The sequence below is a fragment of the Strongylocentrotus purpuratus genome, unplaced genomic scaffold (assembly GCF_000002235.5).
Source record: "Strongylocentrotus purpuratus isolate Spur 01 unplaced genomic scaffold, Spur_5.0 spur5_scaffold_21, whole genome shotgun sequence".
Lineage (NCBI taxonomy): Eukaryota > Metazoa > Echinodermata > Echinoidea > Camarodonta > Strongylocentrotidae > Strongylocentrotus > Strongylocentrotus purpuratus.
This window is the reverse complement of record NW_022145607.1, coordinates 30,943,916-30,967,623: the sequence shown is the minus strand read 5'-3', so window position 1 is coordinate 30,967,623 and position 23,708 is coordinate 30,943,916. Positions and strand designations below refer to the sequence as shown.

At 39.8% G+C, this 23,708-nt stretch overlaps 1 protein-coding gene across 1 annotated transcript in view; it reads left to right on the top strand.

The window, feature by feature from the left end:
* Positions 1 to 4,301: 4,301 nt before the first annotated feature.
* Positions 4,302 to 23,708, top strand: part of LOC763096 (relaxin receptor 1-like) — a 37,534-nt gene continuing 18,127 nt past the window's right edge. The window contains exons 1-12 of the mRNA XM_030994500.1: positions 4,302 to 4,631; positions 7,120 to 7,251; positions 7,792 to 8,103; positions 8,811 to 8,936; positions 13,236 to 13,304; positions 14,649 to 14,702; positions 15,048 to 15,102; positions 16,463 to 16,651; positions 17,047 to 17,118; positions 19,576 to 19,647; positions 20,153 to 20,224; positions 21,979 to 22,050. Of these exons, the coding sequence (XP_030850360.1) occupies positions 7,137 to 7,251; positions 7,792 to 8,103; positions 8,811 to 8,936; positions 13,236 to 13,304; positions 14,649 to 14,702; positions 15,048 to 15,102; positions 16,463 to 16,651; positions 17,047 to 17,118; positions 19,576 to 19,647; positions 20,153 to 20,224; positions 21,979 to 22,050 (1,208 nt within the window). The 5' untranslated portion in view covers positions 4,302 to 4,631; positions 7,120 to 7,136. The remainder of the gene's footprint in view (positions 4,632 to 7,119; positions 7,252 to 7,791; positions 8,104 to 8,810; positions 8,937 to 13,235; positions 13,305 to 14,648; positions 14,703 to 15,047; positions 15,103 to 16,462; positions 16,652 to 17,046; positions 17,119 to 19,575; positions 19,648 to 20,152; positions 20,225 to 21,978; positions 22,051 to 23,708) is intronic.

Genomic DNA, 23,708 nt, shown 5'->3' with positions numbered 1-23,708 from the left:
GTGCATACGGTTGTCTCGACAGCACATACAAAATCAGAAGTTTTCTAACCTCTAAAATGTTGCCAGTAGACTTTCGTGGACAAAGATAGCATCCCAGTCCATTCTGAATGCCTCAATGACAAGGTATAATGCCTAGGTCACATATGAACCGGGCCCCGTACGATTTTCCCTACCCGGCGGCTCGCCGTGGATTTACAGACCGTACGGGAACCGTCCGATTTTCATTTCTACGGCATGTGTGGTCACATATTCTGCGGCACCCGGGAGGTGCCCGGAGAAAATTGGTCGAGTGAAATGCAAGGCGCCCGTAAGGGTGCCGGCCGAGTGCCGACCGGTATCCTTACGGGCTCCGTCCGATGAGTAGGTGTACCGATGGCTCCCGGAAGGTGCCCTGCCGGGGCCCGGCCGGGGTCCTCAGGGCGCCCGGCCGGGTGCCGTGCGGTGCACTGAACTAAAGAGTGAATCAGCAAAAATGTCCCACTTTTTAAGTATGAATATTTAATCATGGGTTTCATGATATATCTTGATAGAGTATCCTCCCAATACATTTAGGTACCATTTTCATTTGAATCTCTGCACGCATCACTGAATATCAAACAATCTTTACAAGACTGCCAGATCTCACTTGCGCCAAGTTACTGGGTGAGGAATAAAACAGTGCATTAAACAAAGACAGTCAGACACGCGCAAACTCACACACACGCACACGCCCACACACACACACACACACACACGCGCGCGCGCGCGCGCATTCCATTCCCGACAAGACCAACCCAAACTGTTACTTTTTGTCTGGAATTCTTCTTATCGTACGAAAAGTTGAGTGGCCACTGTCCTCTTGGTTCGTACATATGGAAAACTTTTAGCCCTAAACGCGCATAAAAGAATACAGCACTAAACAACCGCTTTAACGAAGAGAGCGCGCTCAAGTGCACTCTTGCGTGAAAGTACACTGATCGGACTAGTTCAATGCGACAAAGCAGGGGTGCGAGCGCTTGCTCTCGTTGACTACTTACTAACACTAACAAACTAGAATTAGAAATGAAACTCACCTATAGTTAAATAAATGCAAAATTACGGTAGACTACACCAGCAGAGGCTTGCCATTACACCGTAGACGAAATCGAACTCATTCCCTTTGCCAATGATTATACTGACTTCCCTCTAGTTGGAGTGCAATGACCCATTCGGGTGCCCATGTATAGACATGATGCGCGTAATGCGGTCTCCGATCCGAGATTTTGAGCGCAACGCACACACTCTGTACGCACTGCGTTAAATACACACACTGACCTCTACAGCGATTGCACGGAAGCTATAACTGTGCATTGTTTGTACGGTACGGGCGCACTCGTTGTGAGTAGCTATAGCGCTACACTATCCCAGTCACCTTGGTTTACTATGAAAAGCTACCTTTTATTTGTTGGAAAATTGCCACCGTTTCCCCTCCACAAATGAAAACAATCGTTATACCAACGTAAAGGTGGGATGTCAAGGTTTCTGAATCCGTCCGAAGATTTTTTATACGTCACTCGTGTAAGATTTGCCGACTGGTTGACTGAGCGAAACCCGACAAAAAAGGGGAAAAACAGTGCAATCTCCATAGGCAGGCTGAAAAAGTCAAAACTTTTAGGGGAAAAGTGCAACCGTTTCCCCTGAAAGAATAATCCCAAATTTAGTATCATTTTTAAGACGACATTTCAAATTATAAGAAACCGTCCGAAGATTTTTTTTTAAAAATTCCATTTTCCCGTAATACCAGCAATTATATCAAAACATGGCTTTTTTGGTGTACGTTCCCCGTGCTTAACAGGATAAGCGACGAGGCGCAGAGCAGATGCGCGTAAGTTTTCCATATGTGGCGTATTGTTGTGCTTCATGATAATGATGATGATGATGAAGATTAAGATGATGACAATGATGATGATGATGACAAGATGGTGGTAGTGAATGCGTACAAAAGGGAAAGATTTTTAAGGTTATGCCACTTAAACATTCAGCGATCTTGATAAAAATCAATGCTCAATGAGCTAGGGGTAATTATTTGTGTGTTGTGTGTGTTGTGTTGCGTGTGTGTGTATGTGTGCGTTTTTTGTGTTTTTGTGTGTCTTGCTAATTGGATAATTGAAAAAAAACTGGCTGTCTTTGTTCAAAACATTATTTTATTCCTCACCTAGCAACTTGGCGCAAGTGAGATCTGGGGGGTGTTTCATAAATAGTTCGTAAAGTTACGCATGACTTTACGAACGACTTGTATATGAAAAGCCAAATGGGATGCTCAATTATTATTGATTATTATTTATAAAGTTGAACTGTGCAGAGGTTATTGGAAATATCAGAAAAAACTTTGGGCATCCTATCTGGCACTTCATATACAAGTCGTTCGTAAAGTCATGCGTAACTTTACGAACAGCTTTATGAAACACCCCCCTGGCAGTCTTGTAAAGATTGTCTGATGTTCAGTCATGCATGCAGAGATTCAAATGAAAATGGTACCTAAATGTACTGGGAGGATAAGACAAATCATGATTAAATATTCATACTTCAAACAATACAACTTTTAAAAAGTGGGACATTTTTTCTGACTCACTCTGTATGTGTCCTTTGGTATCCGCACCTCCTGTATTTAAAACTGCGTTGTACATTTCAAGATGCCGCCGTGAGGGCCCCGCACGGGCAATGTTCATTTTAAATGGCCCCCAGATGGCAGACGCCTGTTGTTGTGCATATCACCCGGGGCTCTTGAGGGGCCATGAGGGCGCCGTAGGGTACACGTACGGAACCCTTGAGCACCGCAAATCGCCCGTAAAGATTTTTCATGAGAATTGACCCCCAAAATCGTGAGGGGCTGTCCGGGCACCGTCCGGAGCCCGCATGGGACCTGTAAGATGCCCTACGGGCCCTTTACGGGCTTTTATACGGCCTAACGGTCAGATAAAAACGCCGGGAGAATTAGGAGCAGCCAACTCAGCAGCACGGCACCCGTACGGCTCAAAAAACTGTCCCGGCGTCCGTAGGAACTTTACGGCAACCGTCCGGACACCGGCCGAAAATTCCCAAAATGTCTGTTTTTACTCGCCGTACGGGCCCCGGAGTGTATAAGCCCATTAACAAAGAATACGAAATAAGCCAAGATCGTGTCATCAGAACGACGAGAAAATCATAATTTCCTCTTGCAAATGAGTCTTTTTTTAGCCGAAATGGACATATTCACTTTTCCTACGCACTAATTGCACAAAATATTGGAAATAAGTTATCGGACTGAAATAACAGTTCGTAAAGGCCTTTCACCCACATTGAATGGTGCAGCCCGAACTTTTGGTACAAGGAGATGTTGACAATACTTTTTGAAAAGGCTGTTGCCCAATCATCCATAGCAGCAGCTTTATGAGGAATGCGAATCATAATTCAATGTCATACAGGTTCTCTCTTTTGATCAGGCTGGTGTGATTTAAGGCTACTCAAGTGCCTTCCACACACACACACACACTCGTATATACGTACACATATCGACATGCATGCACACCAATGTTATTTCAAACCCACAATCACGCTTCCCACACACATTTATTTTCTAATTCCATACATTTTCACCCTCTATATCTCTACCGGTTTCAAAATAGCATGTACAGTCCAGTTCATGCACAATGTACCAGCTATATTTCTCTCCCCTCTCTCCATTTCTCATTCACACCCAAACATAAGACCCCCCCCCCCCCCCCCCCCCCCCACACACACACACATTCTCTTTAAACCCAAATCCATATCATTAGGGACTTTTAGATTTGAGCGGACTGATACGTGTGACGTCCATTCAAGGCAGTGCATTAAAAGGACGTCGATCGTAGCATAGACCTATTGTCTTGGTGCGAATCTAAAATTCCCTATTCTCTCTCCCCTCATTCACTTTGAAACCAAACCCACATTATCTACACGCACAATACCCCTCCCCCTCCTCCTAGTTTAATCCCTAGCCCACACCTAGTCTGCAGGCACAGACCCTAATTTGACACTTAATCAAAACATCATTGTGCCTTGAGAGAAGTCTAGCCCAGCTACCTACTGGTTGTGTCAGGAGCAGCTACAGTACATGGCCTATGGTAGTCTTATAGTGCAGACTCACTTTTACGACTGACCAGGGTTTGTGCTTGCAGACTAGCCCACACCCACCATCAGATCAATTTAAGAGTCATAAGAGTGAATTTGTCAGGGGACGGGTTTCCCGTTTGCAATGGAAGCGTTATGCCAATTGTCTATGCGACGCGGGGGGTTCAAATTATCAATAGTAATATACCAGAATTCTTACATTCATATCGTGTTTGATGTGCACGCCTACACACGACCCAGGAAAGAGTCAAGTTCAGAAGGGCATGGCGCATTATATGCGGGATAGATCACGTTGACTTGAGAGTTACAATTTTGTATTTTACAGTAAATTGGCTGGTTTTCGGCATCAATATATCAGTTATACATGTACCATTGCCAATGATACATGCATACATTTGACATTGGCGTTGACGATGAGTGTTTCGTCTCTGTGTATTACAGCAAGTGGGAGAATGATAAGCAGAATTGGCTTCCCTTCTGAGTTTGATTTGGTATAACGGTTTACACCTACGTCAGAATATAAGGTAAGCGTATCAAATAGTATTCCTATTATACCAACAAGCTTTAATACCCTACGTCCTGGGGGATGTTTAAAAGTAAGGCTTCTCGATCTCATATATGTTTGATTTTTCAATTTTGGATTGTTCTAAAGATTTGATGTAAAAGGAAAGTTTCTTTTTCTTTTGCTTTATCGAGTTTTAATGCTTGGGCCACTTTGTTTACGTCAGTTGGTTTCTTTGTTGATTTTGTTCGGGAAGGGGAGGGATATTTGAATATGGATCCGTTCATTTCCGAGTTTTAAATTGAAACTCGTATAGATTTACTTTAAGGGCTAAAGTGCTGACTCGAGCTTGCTGGCCTACTATTTAAATAATATGTCTACCAGATACAATTATTAAGGTATTTAATTTTTATGTGCTATGTTTGTCATTTTAATATCATATATGTCTGTAATACTTACATTTTAATGTATATATATGTTAATTTACTTTCTGCCAAATGAATAAGGGTCGAAGAACAATGACCCCCCCCCCCCCCCCGCTTATTCAGCAGCTGGCTGAGTTGTTGCGATTTTTTTTGGGCCCCCCCCCCCCAAAAAAAAAGAAGTGTCCTCTTACCCCCCCCCCCCCGCTTATTCAGCGGCTGGCTGAATCGTTGCGATTTTGGGACCCACCCCCCCCCCCCCCCCATTAGAAAGTGTCCTTTTACCCCATCCCCAGCCCCCCCCCCCCCCCCCCACGCTTATTCAGCGCCTGGCTGAGTCGTTGCGAAATTTTCAGCCCGATTTAAAAATGTTAACCCTCCCCCCCCCCCCACCCTTGAAAAAATACTACTTCTACTACAACATCTACGTCAGCTACTACTACTACTGCTACTACTACTACAACTACTTTCCTATTACTACTACTTCTGCTGCTACTAATATTGCTACTTATACTACTGCTTCTACTAATAGTACTACAACTAATAACTAGCTACTATTACTACTACTGCTGTTGCTTTTACTACTACTATGACTACAACAACTACTACTACTACTACGACTACGTACTATTCAGACGCGTACGCAGGGGGGGGGTTGACCCCCCTCAATTTTTTTTTCGGGGCAAAACAAAAATGTGCTCTTACATCTCCGCCCCCCCCCCACCCTTATTCACCGGCTGAGTCGCTGCGGAATTTTTCCTAAAAAACGACCAAAAACTATATAACAAATATGTGCTCTTACATCTCCGTCCCCCCCCCCCCCCCACCATTCCCGCTTATTCACCGGCTGAGTCGCTGCAAGATTTTTCCTAAAAAAACGACCAAAAAATATATAAGAAATATGTGCTCTTACCCCAGCTACTACTAGTACAACTAAATATATTACTACTTCTACTCATACTACTTTTTCTACTTCTACTACTTATGTTGACTACTGCTACTACGATAAATATACTGCTAATAATAAGAATAAATTTACTTCTGCTACTTCTAACCAATATTTCTACATTTACTACTTCTAATATTACTGCTAATACTACTACTACTACTGCAACTGTTACACAAACTACTACATGTATTACGACTACGTACTTCTCATAAATGTGTTACTGTAAAAGTGTGGACATTACCAATGCTATGTTTCATTACTTAGCATTCTGACCTCTTATCTCATGATATCGGAGATCTCTCTGCTCACTTGTCCATTTCACCATTTTACATGCATGAGGTGGTCAAGGGGCATACGGTGTTTGAACTGTTTCGAAGGTACCGAGTGTGAGTAATTTTACTAATGCCCGAACAAAATGATGTGTATTATTTGTTTAATAAGATTTTGATTTATTTGTTTTTAAAAATGATGTTTTAAAAATGACCGGTGATTCGTAAAATTAGGTATTAGGCAAAATAAATGCCCGGATCTGCTTCATCATCTTATAAATCTTTATCACCCTTCTCTCTTCCTTCCCCTATCACCCTTCTCCCCCCCCCCCCATCCCCCTCTCCCCCTCCCCCCGCCCTCCCTTAATCTCTCTCAATCTCTTTTCTCCCCTCTCTCTCTCTCTCTCTCCTCCCTCCCTCTCTTTCTCTCTCTCTCTCTCTCCCCTCCCTCCCTCTCTCTTTACCTTTTTTTAAATTTTATTCTATACTTGCTGAGTGAAGGGGACTTGCTACTCCACCCTTTCCTCTTTAGATGCGCCCTTTGAACGTTTTCTTCATGTCTTGTTTACGTCAATGATAAGCTTTTTTAAGTATACGTCTTTTAACGGGATACGCGTTTGCTGACTGAAATTCATGCTCCACCCTATTACACAGTAAATGACAACCTATCACAGGAGAAAAATGAAATGGTGTAAAAGCTAACATCAATCTTCAAAGTATTCGACCAGCAAGAAATATGATAATCCCTTCGTAAAGGTCCGGCTAACAGGCTTGTTGGACATTGAGTGGCCATGACACTGTTTCATCGTAGGAAATTCAGTATGCATCAATACTTATTTTTCGTTATCTCACTGTTTATATTTCGCGTAGCAATAATAACTTGTACCATGTTTATACGAGTGGATAAGAAGAATAAGGGAAGCATGCATCATTTTGGACATGGATTTTCGGTAATGGTCATTGTTTGGATGTTTACAAGAACAACCTTCTGCCAAGAAACAAGTATGTCACAATAAATCTTTCTGTTTTTCTTTCATTTGTATCAATTTTATTTTAAAACATTATCGACACTGTTTGCTCATCATAGATCACTTATTGAACAGCGATGCCAAGTTTTTATTATTTTGTTAATACCCTCACATTCGAAATATGGGTCATAACATTCGACCTACAGCCCAAAAGACCTTGGAAACAAAGGCATACATCAAGGAAGATATTTTGAAAACATCTGACTCGTTTGCTGTCGGTCTTGGGGGCCGTCCGTCTACTGAAGCCTAAAAGTGTTAAGTGTAGTTATTATATCGTTTATCGCAGAACGTTATTATTTCTCTTTCTTTATCCCAGAGATGTTATGCAAGTGAAGGTACTAATTTTTAAAAAAAAGACAGGATTGAGGTTCTAAGTGATATAAGCAGTGGGAGAGTCTTTGACAAGAACTGTGATTGCTATCCACCTTTGCCATTTCACGTCGATAATGCTCTTTAGTCTTTGGTCAGTGAATTATTAATCTATCTATCTATCGTGATATTTTTTTTCGCAAAGATGTCAGGCTCGTGAATGGACTAAGTCTAAAAGAAGGCAGAGTTGAGGTTCAAAGTGATGGAACTTGGGGGACAGTCTGTGATGAGAACTGGGACTACAACGATGCCCTCGTGGTCTGCCGAAGCTTGGGCTTCACCGGCGCTCTTGGTACCACCTCCCTCTCAGAATTTGGACCTAGTGACGGAACGATGCACTCGTATGATTTCCGGTGCAATGGGACAGAATCTAACATCATGGAGTGTTTGAGGAACATTTCAGAATCCAACACACAGTGTGGCTCCAGCTTTCGTGAGGCTGGCGTAAGATGCTCAGGTATGATGATAATAATAGTAATAATAAGCATAATAATTATAATTAGGATTACGATTAATAATAATAATAATAATGAACATTTGTATAGCGCCTTTTCTACAAGTAGATACAAAGCGCTTAAATTACGATAATAATAAAAGAGTAATGATGATGATGATGATGATAATGATGAAAAAGATTTTGTTTACCAGGGAAGCTCCATCAGCATCAGTTCTGTTCCTCCTGTCATTAAAGCCTCGATTTATTTTTACCCCAGCAATTGCCAATTATTGATCTATCTCTGTGTCTCTCGAGATAGATAAGTACAGTTCTGAGAAAATATAAACTTTATCTATCAAGAAAGAATCATATTTTCAAAATCATTTCATGAAAAGAGTTGAAGAGAAATTATTCCAACCTCAAGGGCAACATTGCACTAATAAAAGGAGGAGGAGTAGTAGCAGTAGCAGTATGAATAGTAGTAGCAGTAGTAGCAGTAGTAGTAGTAGTAGTAGTAGTAGTAGTAGTATTAACAGTTTTAACAGTAGTTGTCGTAGTAGTAGTGGGAGTAGTAAGCCTATAATACTATAGTTATTATTATTATTATTATTATTATTATTATTATTATTATTATTATTATTATTATTATTATTATATTCTTTGAAATTACAGTTTTTTCATTCTATAGACGTTTCTTAAAATCTTTTAAATCGCTCTTCTTTTCCCAGATTGTAAGAATTTCTATCCATACTGTACATGGCGGGCTGGTGCTGGAGCCTGTGGATCATCCTCTGGAGAAGTAATTCCTGTTTGCCAGGCCAGCTGCCACCAGTGTAAAATAATCTCCATGAATGGTAGGTGGATTATAGCTGAAATTATATTGGGACGACTGAATAGTGGTAAAATAAACGATGTAACTCTGATAGTAGGGACTTTTAGATTCGCACGAAGACAATAAGTCTATGCTACGATCGACGTCCGTGTAATGCACTACCTTGAATGGACGTCACACGTATCAGTCCACGTAAATCTAAAAGTACCTAGTAGTAATGTGTTGTGGCCGAGTAGATACGTAAGCGGACTGTAGACCACATTTGAGTCCCGGCGCGGCACTAATGTCCATTGGGAAGACATAACATAATTGCCTCACTCCACCCAGGCGATGTAAACGGGCATTTGGCAGGATTCCTTAAAATGCTCGAGCGCTGTAATGGCAGCCGTACTATAAGGCCGGGGTAATTTATTTATTTATTTATTTATTGTGGTATAAAAAACATTGTACATGGCAGCCTTTCGGCTGAATTGAGTGCAATTTACATAAGTAATAACACAAGGATACTGCACAAAATACAATAGTATTACAAAGTCATTAAAAATAGTACATTCATAACAAACAATTATAGGTACACCTTAGATCAAAGAATATTGATGGTGGGATAACGGAAGTGGGTAATGGATGTGGAAAAATAAGTGTTTTATGATATGACTTGAGAAAATTCATAGAAAGAATATAATAGTTGAATAAATTATGATCAGTACAAAGAAAATTATCTGTTTTGCATGCTTCAAAGTAGGCCTATAATGTCATGTGAGCAAGGTACATGTATATGGAGAACAAAATGGACATATAATTCACCTAAGACGAATGGAGAAATTATAGTTTCACTTCCTATTATTGGCTAATAGAGAATATGGTTGGTAATGCAATATTGAAATTAATATAATCCGTATAAACAAAATTCAAGCACATCTATAAGATAACAATTTGATTTACGTAAATGCTTAGCATTAAGAAAAAGAGATCTGTCTTTACATTATTCCAGTTTTGAATTGAGTAACCTCACAATGAAGGGGAGTGCGCTCTTTCTGTAGCGCTCATTTTTGCATTTTATTTCCGAATAGTCTTTAGCGTTGCGCAGGTTGCGGGAAGTGCGGGAAGCCCGCGTAGGGGGGAGCCAGTGATAGAAGGGGGACGTTTCCTTTGTGAGGTTACTTGCAAATTTCTTTGTTAACCTTTCCCTCCTCTCCTCCAGTGTGGGAAGGTCAAGAACATTGAGGGCATCATCATAACTCGTGTATCTTTGGCCAAGCATGAGGCGACACGCTCGTTTCTGAATTCTCTCTATCAGTTTCTTGTCTGCCCGAGTCAGACCTGAATGCCCAACAGGTGCGCAGTATTCGACTTTCGGGCGCACGTACGAACAATACACAACTTTCAGATCTTCAACAGGTAGCCGAAAACCTTTCAAGATACGCATCATGTGTAGCCTCATGCTTGTGCCGCCTTGACCATTTCTGTGACATGATATGACCATTTTAAGCCCTTCTGTACAAACACACCCAAAAGTTTTACTAGTTGTACTTCACTTATTTCCAGGTCACCAATTTTTACCTTTGGGACGATTGCCTGGTTTCTCATGAACTGAATGTTTATGGCGACACATTTGTTAGGGTTCAGTTTCATGCTATTGTCTTTGGTCCATTTCTTAAGTTCATTTACCACTTCTTGGATTTTGGGTTCATCCGCTGCCTTCCTACATTCAAGCAGGGAGAGGTCGTCGACGTATTTCAAACACTGAACATCACTGTCCTTGAACACGTCGTAGATGATGCAGAGAAAGATAAGCGGCCCAAGTCGAGTGCCCTGTGGGGCACCTGCTGAGATCTCCATCCAGTCAGAGAGCTGTGACATGTAGCGCACACATTGTTCTCGATTGGAAAGGAAGCTGGAAATCCATGCCACCAAAGACGGGGATGCCCTCATTTCGAGTAGTTTCCTAACCGCTAGTCCATGATCTATCCTGTCGAAAGCTTTGCTGAAATCTGTAGCCACCAGTGTTGTGACCGTTTTCGGATTTTCGGCATTCCGATGGATGGTATTTAGTATATCTTTCAGATAATGTGCAGTCGAGTAGCCTTTCCTATTGCCGTACTGTGACTTGTCAATCGCAGATCCAATGTCACCCACCAGCCACTTTGAGATGAATTTCTCCAGGATCTTTGCGAAATGATATGTGAGCGATATCGGTCTCAAGTCTCCTATGGTGGGTTTGGAGGTCTTGGGGATAGGTACCACAACTGCACGTTTCCAGCGGTGTGGCACCACCGATTCTCTGATAGATTCATTGAAAATGGGCGTAAGAGGGCTACTCAGTTCTAAAGCAAATTCGGAAATGATCCGAGCTGGAATGCTATCTGGACCGGGAGCTTTTCGTCTGCTAAGATGTTGCAATTCCCAGTAGACATCCCAAGGTTTAATAACAGGCAGCGGCAGAGCAGGGAGATAGGTTGGGAGATCATTCAGATCGAGTCTACCGATGTCTTCAGCTATGCTGACGAAGAACCTGTTGATCGTGTTAGCAATACCAGCGAGGTCTGACTCGTCGATCCCTTCGACCTCAATGGCAGGTGGTCTGGGCTTATTTCCTGCCATTGATTTGATGTTCTTGTGCCACTGAGATGGATTACTCTCCTTCATCTTACGCACGCGTCCGACATAGAACTCAGATTTTGCTCCTTTGATTAGTTTGTTTACTTTGTTCCTCAGTCCTTTCCATTTGTTCGAACCTTCAGTGAAAGCCTGCTGACGTGCACCAATAAGGGCTTTGATCTAAAGGGGAAATCCATGGTTTGTCATTGTCGTGGCATTTGACAACAACTAAGGGGAAATACTCGTCAATCAATGTCAGAAGTGTGAAATAGAACTTATCGCACTTGTCGTTCGTGTTCTCGGCTTGATAAACTGGAGACCAATCATAGTTCTGGAGAATCTGTCCAAATTCCCGAATAGCACTGTCTTTGATTGGTCTTGCAATCCGAGTTCTTGTGCGATTGGGCTTCGGTGAGTATTGGGTAGGGATCCAGGAAACCGCAAGGTGGTCGCTGGAGCCCAATGGGGGTAGAGTGGTTGGGGAATTATAGTAGACTGACATATTGGTGACTATCTTGTCCAGAATCTGGTCACCTCTTGTTGGTACACTGACAACTTGTCGGAACCCCCTGTTTGCGGTTAGCGTCGAGATGTCTAACTCATTGTAGTCCCCCAACAAGATGAAACCCGTCTCTGGATGTGTAGATGCAATGGCGTCCATCGATTGTAGCAAATGGTCGATCAGGGTGTCAGCAGTCGCGGCATTAGGAGGATGATATATTGCCGCAACCACCACCATTTAAACAGAGCGGGGAAGTCTTTGTGGCTGGAGCTTGATCCACACCACCTCAAGGTCATCAGGGACGGCGACACTTGACATTGGCTCAGGTTTCAGGAACTGTCGTGCATATATAGCTACTCCGCCTCCTCTGCGATGAGACCTCGACTTCGCAAACGAGTCATAATCATTTATGGAGACATTGTCTTTTGATAAATTACCCGCAAACCAAGTTTCGGTTACTACGGCAACATCTTTATAGACGATACATAGGCCTCAAACTCATCAAATTTATTGTTCAAAGATCTTGCATTGCTCATGATAAACGTTGGGAATGATACTTTCGAACGATCTCTGTTCTGATGATGTTTGAAGGTTTGCATGGTGGTATGAATAATCACGGTAGAGGTTTACGGTACACCATGTGTTCTGTTTGGTTCTTCTTATTTCCACCAAATTTGTAATAATAATAAAGCACCAGGAATGACAATGTGCCAGATATTATACTATTACTACTACCACCACTACTACTCATGTTGCTGCTGCTTCTACTACCACCAGGGGCGTACGCAGGATCTTTTCAAGGGGGGGGGGGGTTTAGACAAAACAAAGGGGGGTTTTAGGGGGGTTTCTTAAAAATACACACATAAAAAATGCCAAAGGGGGGTTTAACCCCCAAAACACCCCCCCCCCCCTGCGTACGCGCCTGACTACCACTGTTACTACTACGTTTACTACCACTAACACTGTTACTACTGCAACCGCTATTACTTCTTCTACTTCTACTATTTCTATTTTTTCAATATATAATAATAAGAAGAAGACAATTAAAGTGGAAGAAGGTGGAGTAGATTTTTCGTAATACATGTAGGCAAGTTTCGCTAAAATCGTTAGACTGTAAATCGCAGATGTCAAATTTTACAATGAATTGTACTTTCTCATCGGACATATTAATAACTCGGTGTGATCAAGAAATTCCCTTATTTAATATCTATATTTGTACAGATTCAGCCTTATTTCTGCCGCAGAATGAAACGTGTGTAGCTGGACATTGCTATCTCGATTCAGACAATGGTAAGAAGTATATTGATTAATGGGCCTACTAAACACAACAAGTTAAAAATTAAATCTTAGATCGAGGCTCTATTCAAATTCATCTTTTATGTTCAATTTTAGAGACATATATTACCAATCACGTTTGTAAATAAGATATCTTCTTTTTTGTATATGACGGGCGTTAACTCTGTGGAAAATGGAACGCCCTTCTGGTTACAAACAGTCTATATTTACTTCGCTCTTGTACGAAATCTAATCATATGAAATTATTCATTTTAAATTTGATCTCGCTTTCTAATTGACTTGTTAGCGTAATTCATATAAGATGTAGAAAAGGGGAAAAAGTGACTTGTTAGCGTAATTCATATAAGATCTAGATGTATAAGATGTAGAAAAGGGAAAAAAGAAAAGTGAGAGTTGGGTGTGCCATTGCCTACCTCATTTTAAGATTTATGTTTATGGGTCTGTTCAGACTAAAAGATATTCATACGAATCTCTTCTAAAGAAACGTCGTATAAGAAAAGCCAAAGGAGGTACATACTACACTGTCGCTCATAAAGGTTGAATATTTTAGTTTTACCCCAATTTATGGAATTATTTTAAAAATTATTTAAAAATAATAGATATAGATAATAGTATACATTCTCAGATTTTATTGAATAATAACTTTCCAATGTGTGTTTTGCGGAACTGTTTATTATAAGCATGTGTATGCTACTATGCTTATTAACTAGGGGACCTACGCTCTCAAGTCATAAATGACAGTAGTGAGGATTAATGCCCCACAAAAGGGCACTAATATAGCACATCGACACGGTTTTGATCCTGGGGCCTCCCAGTTACGAGGCAATTGTTTTGTCACTGAACCAAGACTTTACGCAGCGGGGGCTAGGGTAGGGGGCAGTTTCCATAAATAAAAAAAACACACAGAAAATGCAATAAATTTTCAATAATTTGTTCCATTTTACCCCGGTCCCCAACATAAAAAAATCCTCTGGACGGCCATGCATTATGGCTCAAGGCATGGGCACACAGCAGAAGAAAACAATCCCCGCACCGAATTTACTTAATCAGGAATCACGTTGCACAGAATATGAAGTTATTTGTGCACCTCACTGCCTGAAATCATCATGTCACTAAATGTGAGAAAAAAAGACACTTTATTATCTTTAAAGTGTGTTTGTATGATTGTGCGCTAGTTACTTAGGCGGCTCAGCTGTAACTGAGGGAATGATGTCAGAGCACCATGACGGTCATTTCCTGATGAATACAAGCGCTATAAAAATGATATAAGTGGCCATTATTTCTAAAATTAGTAAGTTTCATGAATACCGACCTTTTACAAAATTGAATTCCATACAGTAAGCCGATGCATACCAGTTGTGGATATTTGTCTGGCGGTCGGATGGTACCATGGTGAGAATTTTTTCTTCTTCTCATACATATAATTTTTTCGAATAATTTCGATGGCTTTTTCTCATGAATATGTTTTATATTATACATGTGTTTATGACATTTTATCAACTTAATATTGTTTACATATTAAAAAAGAATTCAGCAAAGGCACTAATTCAACTAGTCCAACTTACATTATTGAGTTAAGAAGAAAAATTCAAAACAAATTCACAAGGAGAATGAACAGGTCAGCTGCTAACTGTGTATATATGTGTGTGAGTGTGCGTGTGCGTGTGTCTGTGTGTGTCTGTAAATGCATATGCATGTATATAACTTTAACTGAATATTTTTCCATTTTATCTAAAGGTATAATATGTATAACTACACCGATTCGACCCATCCCTTCATCAATACGATGCATGTAAGTTCATCTCACTTGTAAACATTTGTGACTATATACGACAACGATCATCTCGATCTACTAAAGCAGTACCGCACATCACGCCCGAATCATCACTGTATTTTGCAAAACAAATTGGATACCTTACCAAAGGGTACTAACACATTAATGAGCATCTTTCGAACCCAGGACCTTCCAGGCACGAGACCTCTGCCCTGTTGCTGTCCCATTATGTCCAAGTCCCGTCACGTTCTATCACGTAAAATCACATCCCATCACGTTCCATCACGTCCAATACAGTCCAATGACATCCCATCATTTCACATCCTGTGTTGTCACGCCCCATCACGTTCCATCACTTTCCATCACTTCCCATCATTTTTCTTCTCGTTCCATCACGTCACACCATGTCTGATAAAATCTTACCACGTCCTGTCACGTCCCATCACGTATGTTATTACGTCCCGTTATGTCATATCACTTCACAACAGACCACTTAAATAAAAATTTGTGGCATGAAACAAGAAATTAAAAAACATTAAAAAAAGAAATAGCCGAATAAAAATGGGGCTAAAAGACGAGCCTTGGAATGCAACGAGATCTATGAACTTACAGGAAACCGATGTCGCAGCAAAGCTATTTCTAGTGGTACTCGGTTTATACGCCAATTTTATTTAGTCCTTTATAATTAAAAATGATCTAAAGATCATGATTTCCTGGATATTTCCCCTCTAATTTAACATCTGCTTCAAAACTTTTTAGGGGCATAAGTTGCCTACCGTAGTATGGGTCCAATTCCTAAGAAGAACTTAAATTTAAATGATTTTCTTTTTCTTCAAAAATGATGTCGCAGCAAAACAATTTTCAGCAGTATTTACTTTAATTTTCCTTAAAGGCATCGTTAAACAATGTTAAATCTGAGATGCATGGCACTAAGTGTTATCAGTGTCTGTGATATGGTGTAATATTGAAGCCCTACAGAAATGCGCTTCAAAATAATCATCAAGTGCCTCAAAAAAGTAGAAATCTTTAAGTGACCAGTTTTACCTTACTCATTTTTCCCAATAGACTGTAGTGTTATGAAAACCGTTAGGAAAACGAAAAATGGAATTTAGATTTCCAATCATAAACATCTTGATAATCAGGCAGGCGATCGGCTTGTAAAAGTCATGGGATTCCTGACTGACCTAAAGGTTTATAATTATGATTGCATCATTAGCTAAATCCAGGATTTTGTTTCAGAAGCTGAGACAATGTTGCCGAATTAATAAGTGCCGCTGTAAATTTGTCGACATCTTTAGGTCATGATTTACAATTTATTAACTAATTTTCCTTTCTGTTGTTGGTTACTTTTTTCAATTTTCCCTTGCTTCGGATGAAGGACTTTTAATGAGAGGGCCCACACTAAAGTACCTATACCCGAAGTGATATCCGCTCTGAATGATACGATAAGTGGACTGCTGTTTACTACAGCTGCAGTAGACTTTGCTGTAGAGAAGCTCTACGGTCCTAGAGACCTACAGCTCCTGCCGCAGCATATCTACGATCGTCAAAGACAAGCTACAGCACTGTGAGTTGGTATTTCCCTCTCTGATTCGTGACTCTACATTTGCTTCCGCCACAATCGAACACTCTAATGGTGTCAAAATCCCCATGAGAACCCATTACTATGAGCCTTTGAAGAAAAAAAAGCGAAAAGAGTTTTCTGTCGTTTCGGCTTGATGACAGTGGTTAGACACGATTGCTATTCAGTCTTATCACCACGGGATTTATAACCTTTTTTTAAGTGTTTGTTCAAAATCGGGCTTAACAAAGATATTTAGTCCGAGGTTTAACGTTTCCTTTTGTAATTTTAGACCAAGAGTTTGGTTTAGCCGAATTAGTTGAATAGGGACCATTGTGTCAATGGTACTGGCAAAGCAAAATTAGGCTTATAATTATGTTTCCTTTCGTATTTCTCTACAGAGTTCTTTTAGGTAATGAATTACAACACATTGAAGATAATGCGTTCACCTTATTTACAAGCCTCCGTACACTGTAAGTACCTTATCCTATTTTCCGCAAATGATTTCAAATGATTTCCGCAAATGAGTGCCTACTTAAAAACAAGTACCCCACTCTCAAGATTTAACTTACTCTGTCTTAGATACTTTTTTCCAAACAACTTAAAAGCCACTCTAAAGTGTTGGGAGCCCCACAAATTTTATGGCGAAATTTCACTTAAGTTGTATCGTAATATGAAAGAGGATCTCATATAAGACACATTTTTGCAAGGTTTTTCAAAACAATTGTTGATGAATTTTGGGCTCCCAACACTTTGGAGGGGCTTTAAACTTTAAAAGATTTGTCTTTTAATTCTTCAATTTATTTCATCTTAAATGGTATCTAGCATGAATGTGTATGTGTTAGGTGGCGTGTTATGTGTAGGCATTGTACATACGTTTCTTCTTGATTGATGTTTTGTAGTCTTAAGGTTACACAACTGACAACCTGTGCTTTATGGGTCACTTTGTCTATTTTAACTCGGTAGAATCGTTAATTTTAAATCAATGAGAAACAAATAAAGCTTTGACCGTATCTGTAACTCTCGTTTTTTGTTTGACTAGAATACCAGAGATTAGAAGTTAAATAAAACATGGATTATGATTTTCAATATGTGCAATTATCCAAGGCTTTCCTATTGGGGTGCAAAAGATACAAAGAGCATATTCTTCAAAAGATAATCTGCGGATGAAAATAATGAATGGGTAAGTTTCCTATATTCTGACACGAGCGGGTTTAACTCCGATTCAAAATGCAATTAGACGCCAAACTAATCAACCTAGAACGCTTTACAGAGAAAGGATATAACGGTAGATTAACTTTTCGGTTGCTTTCTTCGCATTTTTGCACTGTCGCTCATTTGACACTCCTTTTATTTTGCACGATAGGCACCAATTGACCAAAGGATTGCTTTGTGCAAAACAATGGCTTAGCAGACAACCTTTTTAACACCAGCATCTTACACAGGAAACAGCTAAATTATCTTGAAATCTTTGGTATACACATTGCATGATAAATGTAATGTAGCACGAAGAGAACTTTTGTGTTGCATATAAAGAGTTAATAAAAAATTCTTCCACCAATATCATAAACATTGTTAAATCGGTACCATTGTGCTCTTGATGTAATTAATAGTTTTCTGTCAATATAATATCTCCTTAATTCAGAAAATTGAAGACAATTGGAAGATTTTATTTCCAAAATTTGATTTACATTAGGCGATGTCAGACAGAGGCCAACTATCTAGATCATAGCTTTCTAGATAAGTCGCTGTCTGTCATCAATTATCCCGCGAAAAATCCCACGAAAAATCGAACAATGAACCAAGATAATTCTCCATTATCATGAAATTTCACGGGATTTTTCGCAGGTAATTCATGTCTGTCACCTATCTGCCACGTACGTAGGCCTACGTGATTTATTTTGATAGCTGTCATCTAGGTAATTCAAGATGGATCGGTACAATAGTGTCTGACACCTCCAAATGATTCCTTTCGTTGCCAAAATGCTTACGCTTCTGATTTTTTAATCTGCTTCATTTTACAACAACAGGTGGTCATTAATTGATATATATGCCATTGGACTTCTTTAGAATGAAACACTCCTCGGGGGGGGGTGTAATTGTGCACCACTATGTGCGGATGAGCAATTAAATCCAATGACTGGGTTAGTAATAGTTATCATGTAGTGGGCTTAGAAAACTAGAAATGTGACTTTTCTTATCATTAATCTGCATGTTTTTCACCCATTTTCTCCATTTTTTTTTTGGGGGGGGGGATAGCATCAGGAAACTCAATGAAAATTCCTTTGTCCATCTACAGCGTGGTGTCTTTTCAGGTTTGATAAGTCAATAAGATTTCAGATTTAGAAAACGTGTACTAGATGCACTACAGCAAAATCCCCTCATACGCCATCTCAGGTCAGCTGTAGCAATATATATAATCCCTTATCTTGCTACTACCTTAGCTGAGCCGTTAGTTCTCGCATCGATTCCCCAGTCTGTGAAGTGGGAATTAGGTAATGTTTGCAAGTTGACAATGAGCAGGCGCCATGCAAGAAACAGTACGGCAGAAAGCTCATTAGTTCAGTATCGCTCTGAGTCCAGTCTTGAACGCCCCCCCCCCTCAAAAAAAACTTCACTACACACGTGTAAAATGTACGATGACCGTGTGTATATGCTACAGTCCCCACACAAACTATATCTAAGTTATCTGGGGTAAAATTCGAAATGATCTCTTACATATTTGTTTTGATACGAGGAAAAAAACTTGTCACAAGTAATCATCTCTCTCAAAATGCTATGGTCAATACAGGTAACGGCTAAAAAAGTTTTATGTGCTAAACAGATACAAGTTTTTTCTGAAGCTGAAGCGAGTTACAAATGTTTCACATTTCTTCCTTTTTTATCCGCATTACGCTTTAACAACGCATATTCTTGTGTGTTTTTTCCAGATATTTGTCATCGAATTCCATTCAGCATTTACAGCGTGGGGTATTTTCTGGACTCCGGTCTCTTCATAGTCTGTAAGTGCAAGACAATTTGGGGGCAAGTCTAAGCTATTGCCCCCGCCCCCACCCTTACGTCACAAACCACATCTAAGACTTGAGTATAAACTAATGATTGTGTTAAATTATTAGCAATACTTGAACTTTTATCTGGCCAAATATGAAATGAAAAGACACATTTGATGTCAAAATAATGTTGAGGACTCTAAAATACTGTGTAACGTACGGGACACCAAAGTACAAATTAACAAATTGATCAGTATTTCTTATTGGCCCTAAGCCTTCCTCAAGTAATACAGTTTGAAAAAGACAATTGTGTAGTTTATCGTTTGGCTGAAATCAGGGGGGTGGTTTGGGGGGTCGAACACCCCCCCCCCCTCAAACTGTGTGTGTGTTTGAGGAACCCCCCCCCCCCCATTTTTTCGTTAAGAAACAAAAAAGGTGTCTCATTAGGCTATTGAAAGTGATTGAATTTTGAAAATCTTAATGATTGTGTTTTATCTGATATCATTATCCCGATCAGGTTTCTTTCAGACAACAAGATTCGAGGCATTGAGGTTGGAGTTTTTGATGGTCTGCAGAATTTAATGTCTTTGTGAGTAAAATTTCCTTTTTGCTACTCTACATGCTAACCAAATGCTATGAATTACATGGTTCCTTTGATCACTTGACCACGCAAGAGACCTGTATATCAATTGAATGCATACTTCTTAAAACAAAAGTTTCTCTTGACTACAAAAAGACTTGCCATAGACCTATCCGACACAGCAACCACTAATATATGCAAAGATTATTCCATCTTTGAAACACATTTTGCAGGTTTATTTGCCAAGTTCTGGGTTTCAAAATTGCTCCGCTCTATTATAATTATGTTAATATTTAAAGAATCTAAGTGACTCTAGATTATGATAATATAAGCAATTTAACTTCCCCCCCCCCCACACACACACACTTACGTCACAAACCACATCTAAGATTTTAGTATAGACTAATGATTGTATTAAATTAATAGCAATACTTGAAATTGTATCTGTTCTGTCAAGTGCTGGGTTTCAAAATTGCTTCGCTCTATTATAATTATGTTAATATTTAAAGAATCATGACTTTATTCTAAGTTGAAGTGACTCTAGATTGTGATAATATAAGCAATTCAACTTGCCCCCCCCCCAAAAAAAAAAAAAAAAAAAACACACACACACACGCACCCTTACGTCACAAACCACATCTAAGATTTTAGTATAAACTAATGATTGTATTAAATTAATAGCAATACTGGAACTTTTATCTGACCAAATATGAAATGGAAAAACACATTTGATGTCAAAATAATGTTGATGACTCTAAAATACTGTGTAACGTACGGGACACCAAAGTACCAAATAAATAAATCTGGCTTACCATTTAACGATATAATCACCCACTAAACAGGAAACTAGTGGAAGTAGTAACTATATGCAGCGTGGATCAGCAACGTAGGACCTTGACAAGAAATCTGTGTCCTATTTTATACATCTAGTTCGGTTATCAATAAAAAGTAACAATAATTGTTATAAGTTGTAATACAATTGTGGCATTTGATTGGCTTAGAGTGATTTTGCATATAAATTGATCAGTATTTGTTATCGGCCCCGAGCCTTCCTCAGTTTATCGTTTGGCTGAAATGGCCAAAAACATCATGACAAATAACCACAGGTCGTTTGAAAAAGGAGAGACTGATATGAAGGCCATTGCACGCTATGCCTATGCGATCCTATCATGATCCGATTTTCAAAGAAATCTCAATAACATTAGATTCCAAAATTTAAACTGATATCATCTTACCTAATCAAATTCTGAATAATAATCTGTGTTTTTACGTAATCGTAGAAGAAAATCAGTGAAGAAATGCTCCAGAAAAGGATTTGAAATGTCAGGAGAAATTTCAATTTCAATTTCAATTTCATATTTATTGCCCAATGGAAATTTGTTTTTACTCACATTTTACATAGCTTTATAGAAATATATGCAGAAATCATAGAAAATGTGGATAACTGTAACTAATTCTTTCAATAATTTTCATAACAGGCTTTACAGACCTATAGATTATTCATGGATTTAGACAATGTGATATGCTTATCTCCGTCTATTATGATCAACTGCAGTGCAAGTAACTAATAACACGGTCGCCAAGACGTTCAGGAAATCAACTATGGACTTCCTAATTTGATATGCATTGCCTTTAGAAATCATGTTTCCATTATGTAATAGTAATTGTAATGTTTAAACAGGTGTCTCATTAGGCTATTGAAAGTGATTGAATTTTGAACGTCTTCGCGATTGTGTTATATCTGATACCATTATCCCGATCAGGTTTCTTTCAGACAACAAGATTCAAGGCATTGAGGTTGGAGCTTTTGAAGGTCTGCAGAATTTATTTACTTTGTGAGTAAAATTCCTTGTTGCGACTTTACATGTTAACCAAATGCTATGAATTACATGGCTCCTTTGATCATGTGACCGTGCAAGAGACTGGTATATCAGTTTAATGCATACTTTTTAAAACAAAAGTTTCTCTTGACAACTACAAAAAGACTTGCCAGAGGCCTACCCGACATAGCAATCAAATAAAATATATAGCATGTTTTTACAAAAGAAACAAAACAATACATCAAATACACATAAATAAATAACAATACATTGCACATACGAATCCAATGAAATGTAACATTAAACCAAATGGACAATAAGTAAGTTAGCTGAATCAATCTCTAGACCTAAGTAAGTAATAACTTGTACAAGGCCATCTGTCTTCTCGCTGGAAATTGGGGCACCAAATCGCTCACACATCGCCTTAAAACACCGCATGAGGTGAGTACACTCGCCAGCAGACTTACCCGCACAAAAAGAAATCATCGATAAATAAGATCTGGCTATTTGTGTCAGTAGACTTCAACAATGATCACGGTCTGTAAACAAATAAGATAAAAGAAAATACCCTTAATTAAGATCAAACTATAACATAATCCTCTATCTCCCCCAAGTCTTTGGTGCATAAAGAAACGAAAGGCTAACAGTGCGACAAAGACTTAAAGATAAACTTTAGTACTGGTAATGCGATTGCATTGTGAAAGAAAAGGTGTGGAAAGGATCAGAAACAGTTGATCATGTAGCATGTAAGTATTGGTATGCACTGCAAGGTTCTGGAGTCATCAAAATCATAATAAATTTGACCGAGTCTTGGTAAAGTAACAAGCACTCACATAGAAAGCTATATATGGGACAACACACATGATGTCGGGGCTAGTACTACCTTGATTTCCTTGTCTTTCTATGCTCATTACTCAGCTAGTATACATTTTCTTCCAAAATTGTTTGGCACGTGTCATTTATTTGTAATCTTGAACATTCAGTGTAAGTTTCGTTTGATTCTGCGAGAATTTTTTTTTTTTTACCAGTACTGGAGTTTATCTTTAAAATGAGACCCAATGATCAACGACAAATAAAATGTAAGAACAAAAAAAAATGAACGCGGACCAGGCTAAAACGAAACCTAACACATGGCGGAATGTCATCAAAAACTAGCAAAACGAGAACTGCAATAGCCAAATATCGAAAGAATTAAAGACATAAGGCAAACTGTTCGAGTGTCAATGTCACATGTCATAGTCTGAGTGCCAGACAGGTTTGGCTGGGCGAGGGGTAGATCGCCTAGGAGGAGGACTGGCGCGCCCGACGGATGTGAGCGACGGCAACTGCGTGTCGACAGACGAAGGGACAGGAACAATCACAGATGGGCGAAGAGGACGACGGGGCGGGCCATGGGACGTTCCAGAAGAAGCGGCATGGGTCGTTGGAGCTGGCCGGGCAGGAGGCATGACAGGTCCCGGCTAGCTGGTGGCAGGGGTGTCAGGGCATTTCAATGGTGGCACCTGGGGGTAGTGCTGTTTCAGGGCCTGAAGCGGGATCCCCAGTCTGTTCAGTAGGACGCGGTAGGGCCCCGAGGTCTGGCCGCAGGACGGGTTGACGAGTACTCGGCCGAGTTGTGTCAAAGTCACCGCCCATCACCAAAGGAGGGGGGCGTGGGTACACTGGAACATACT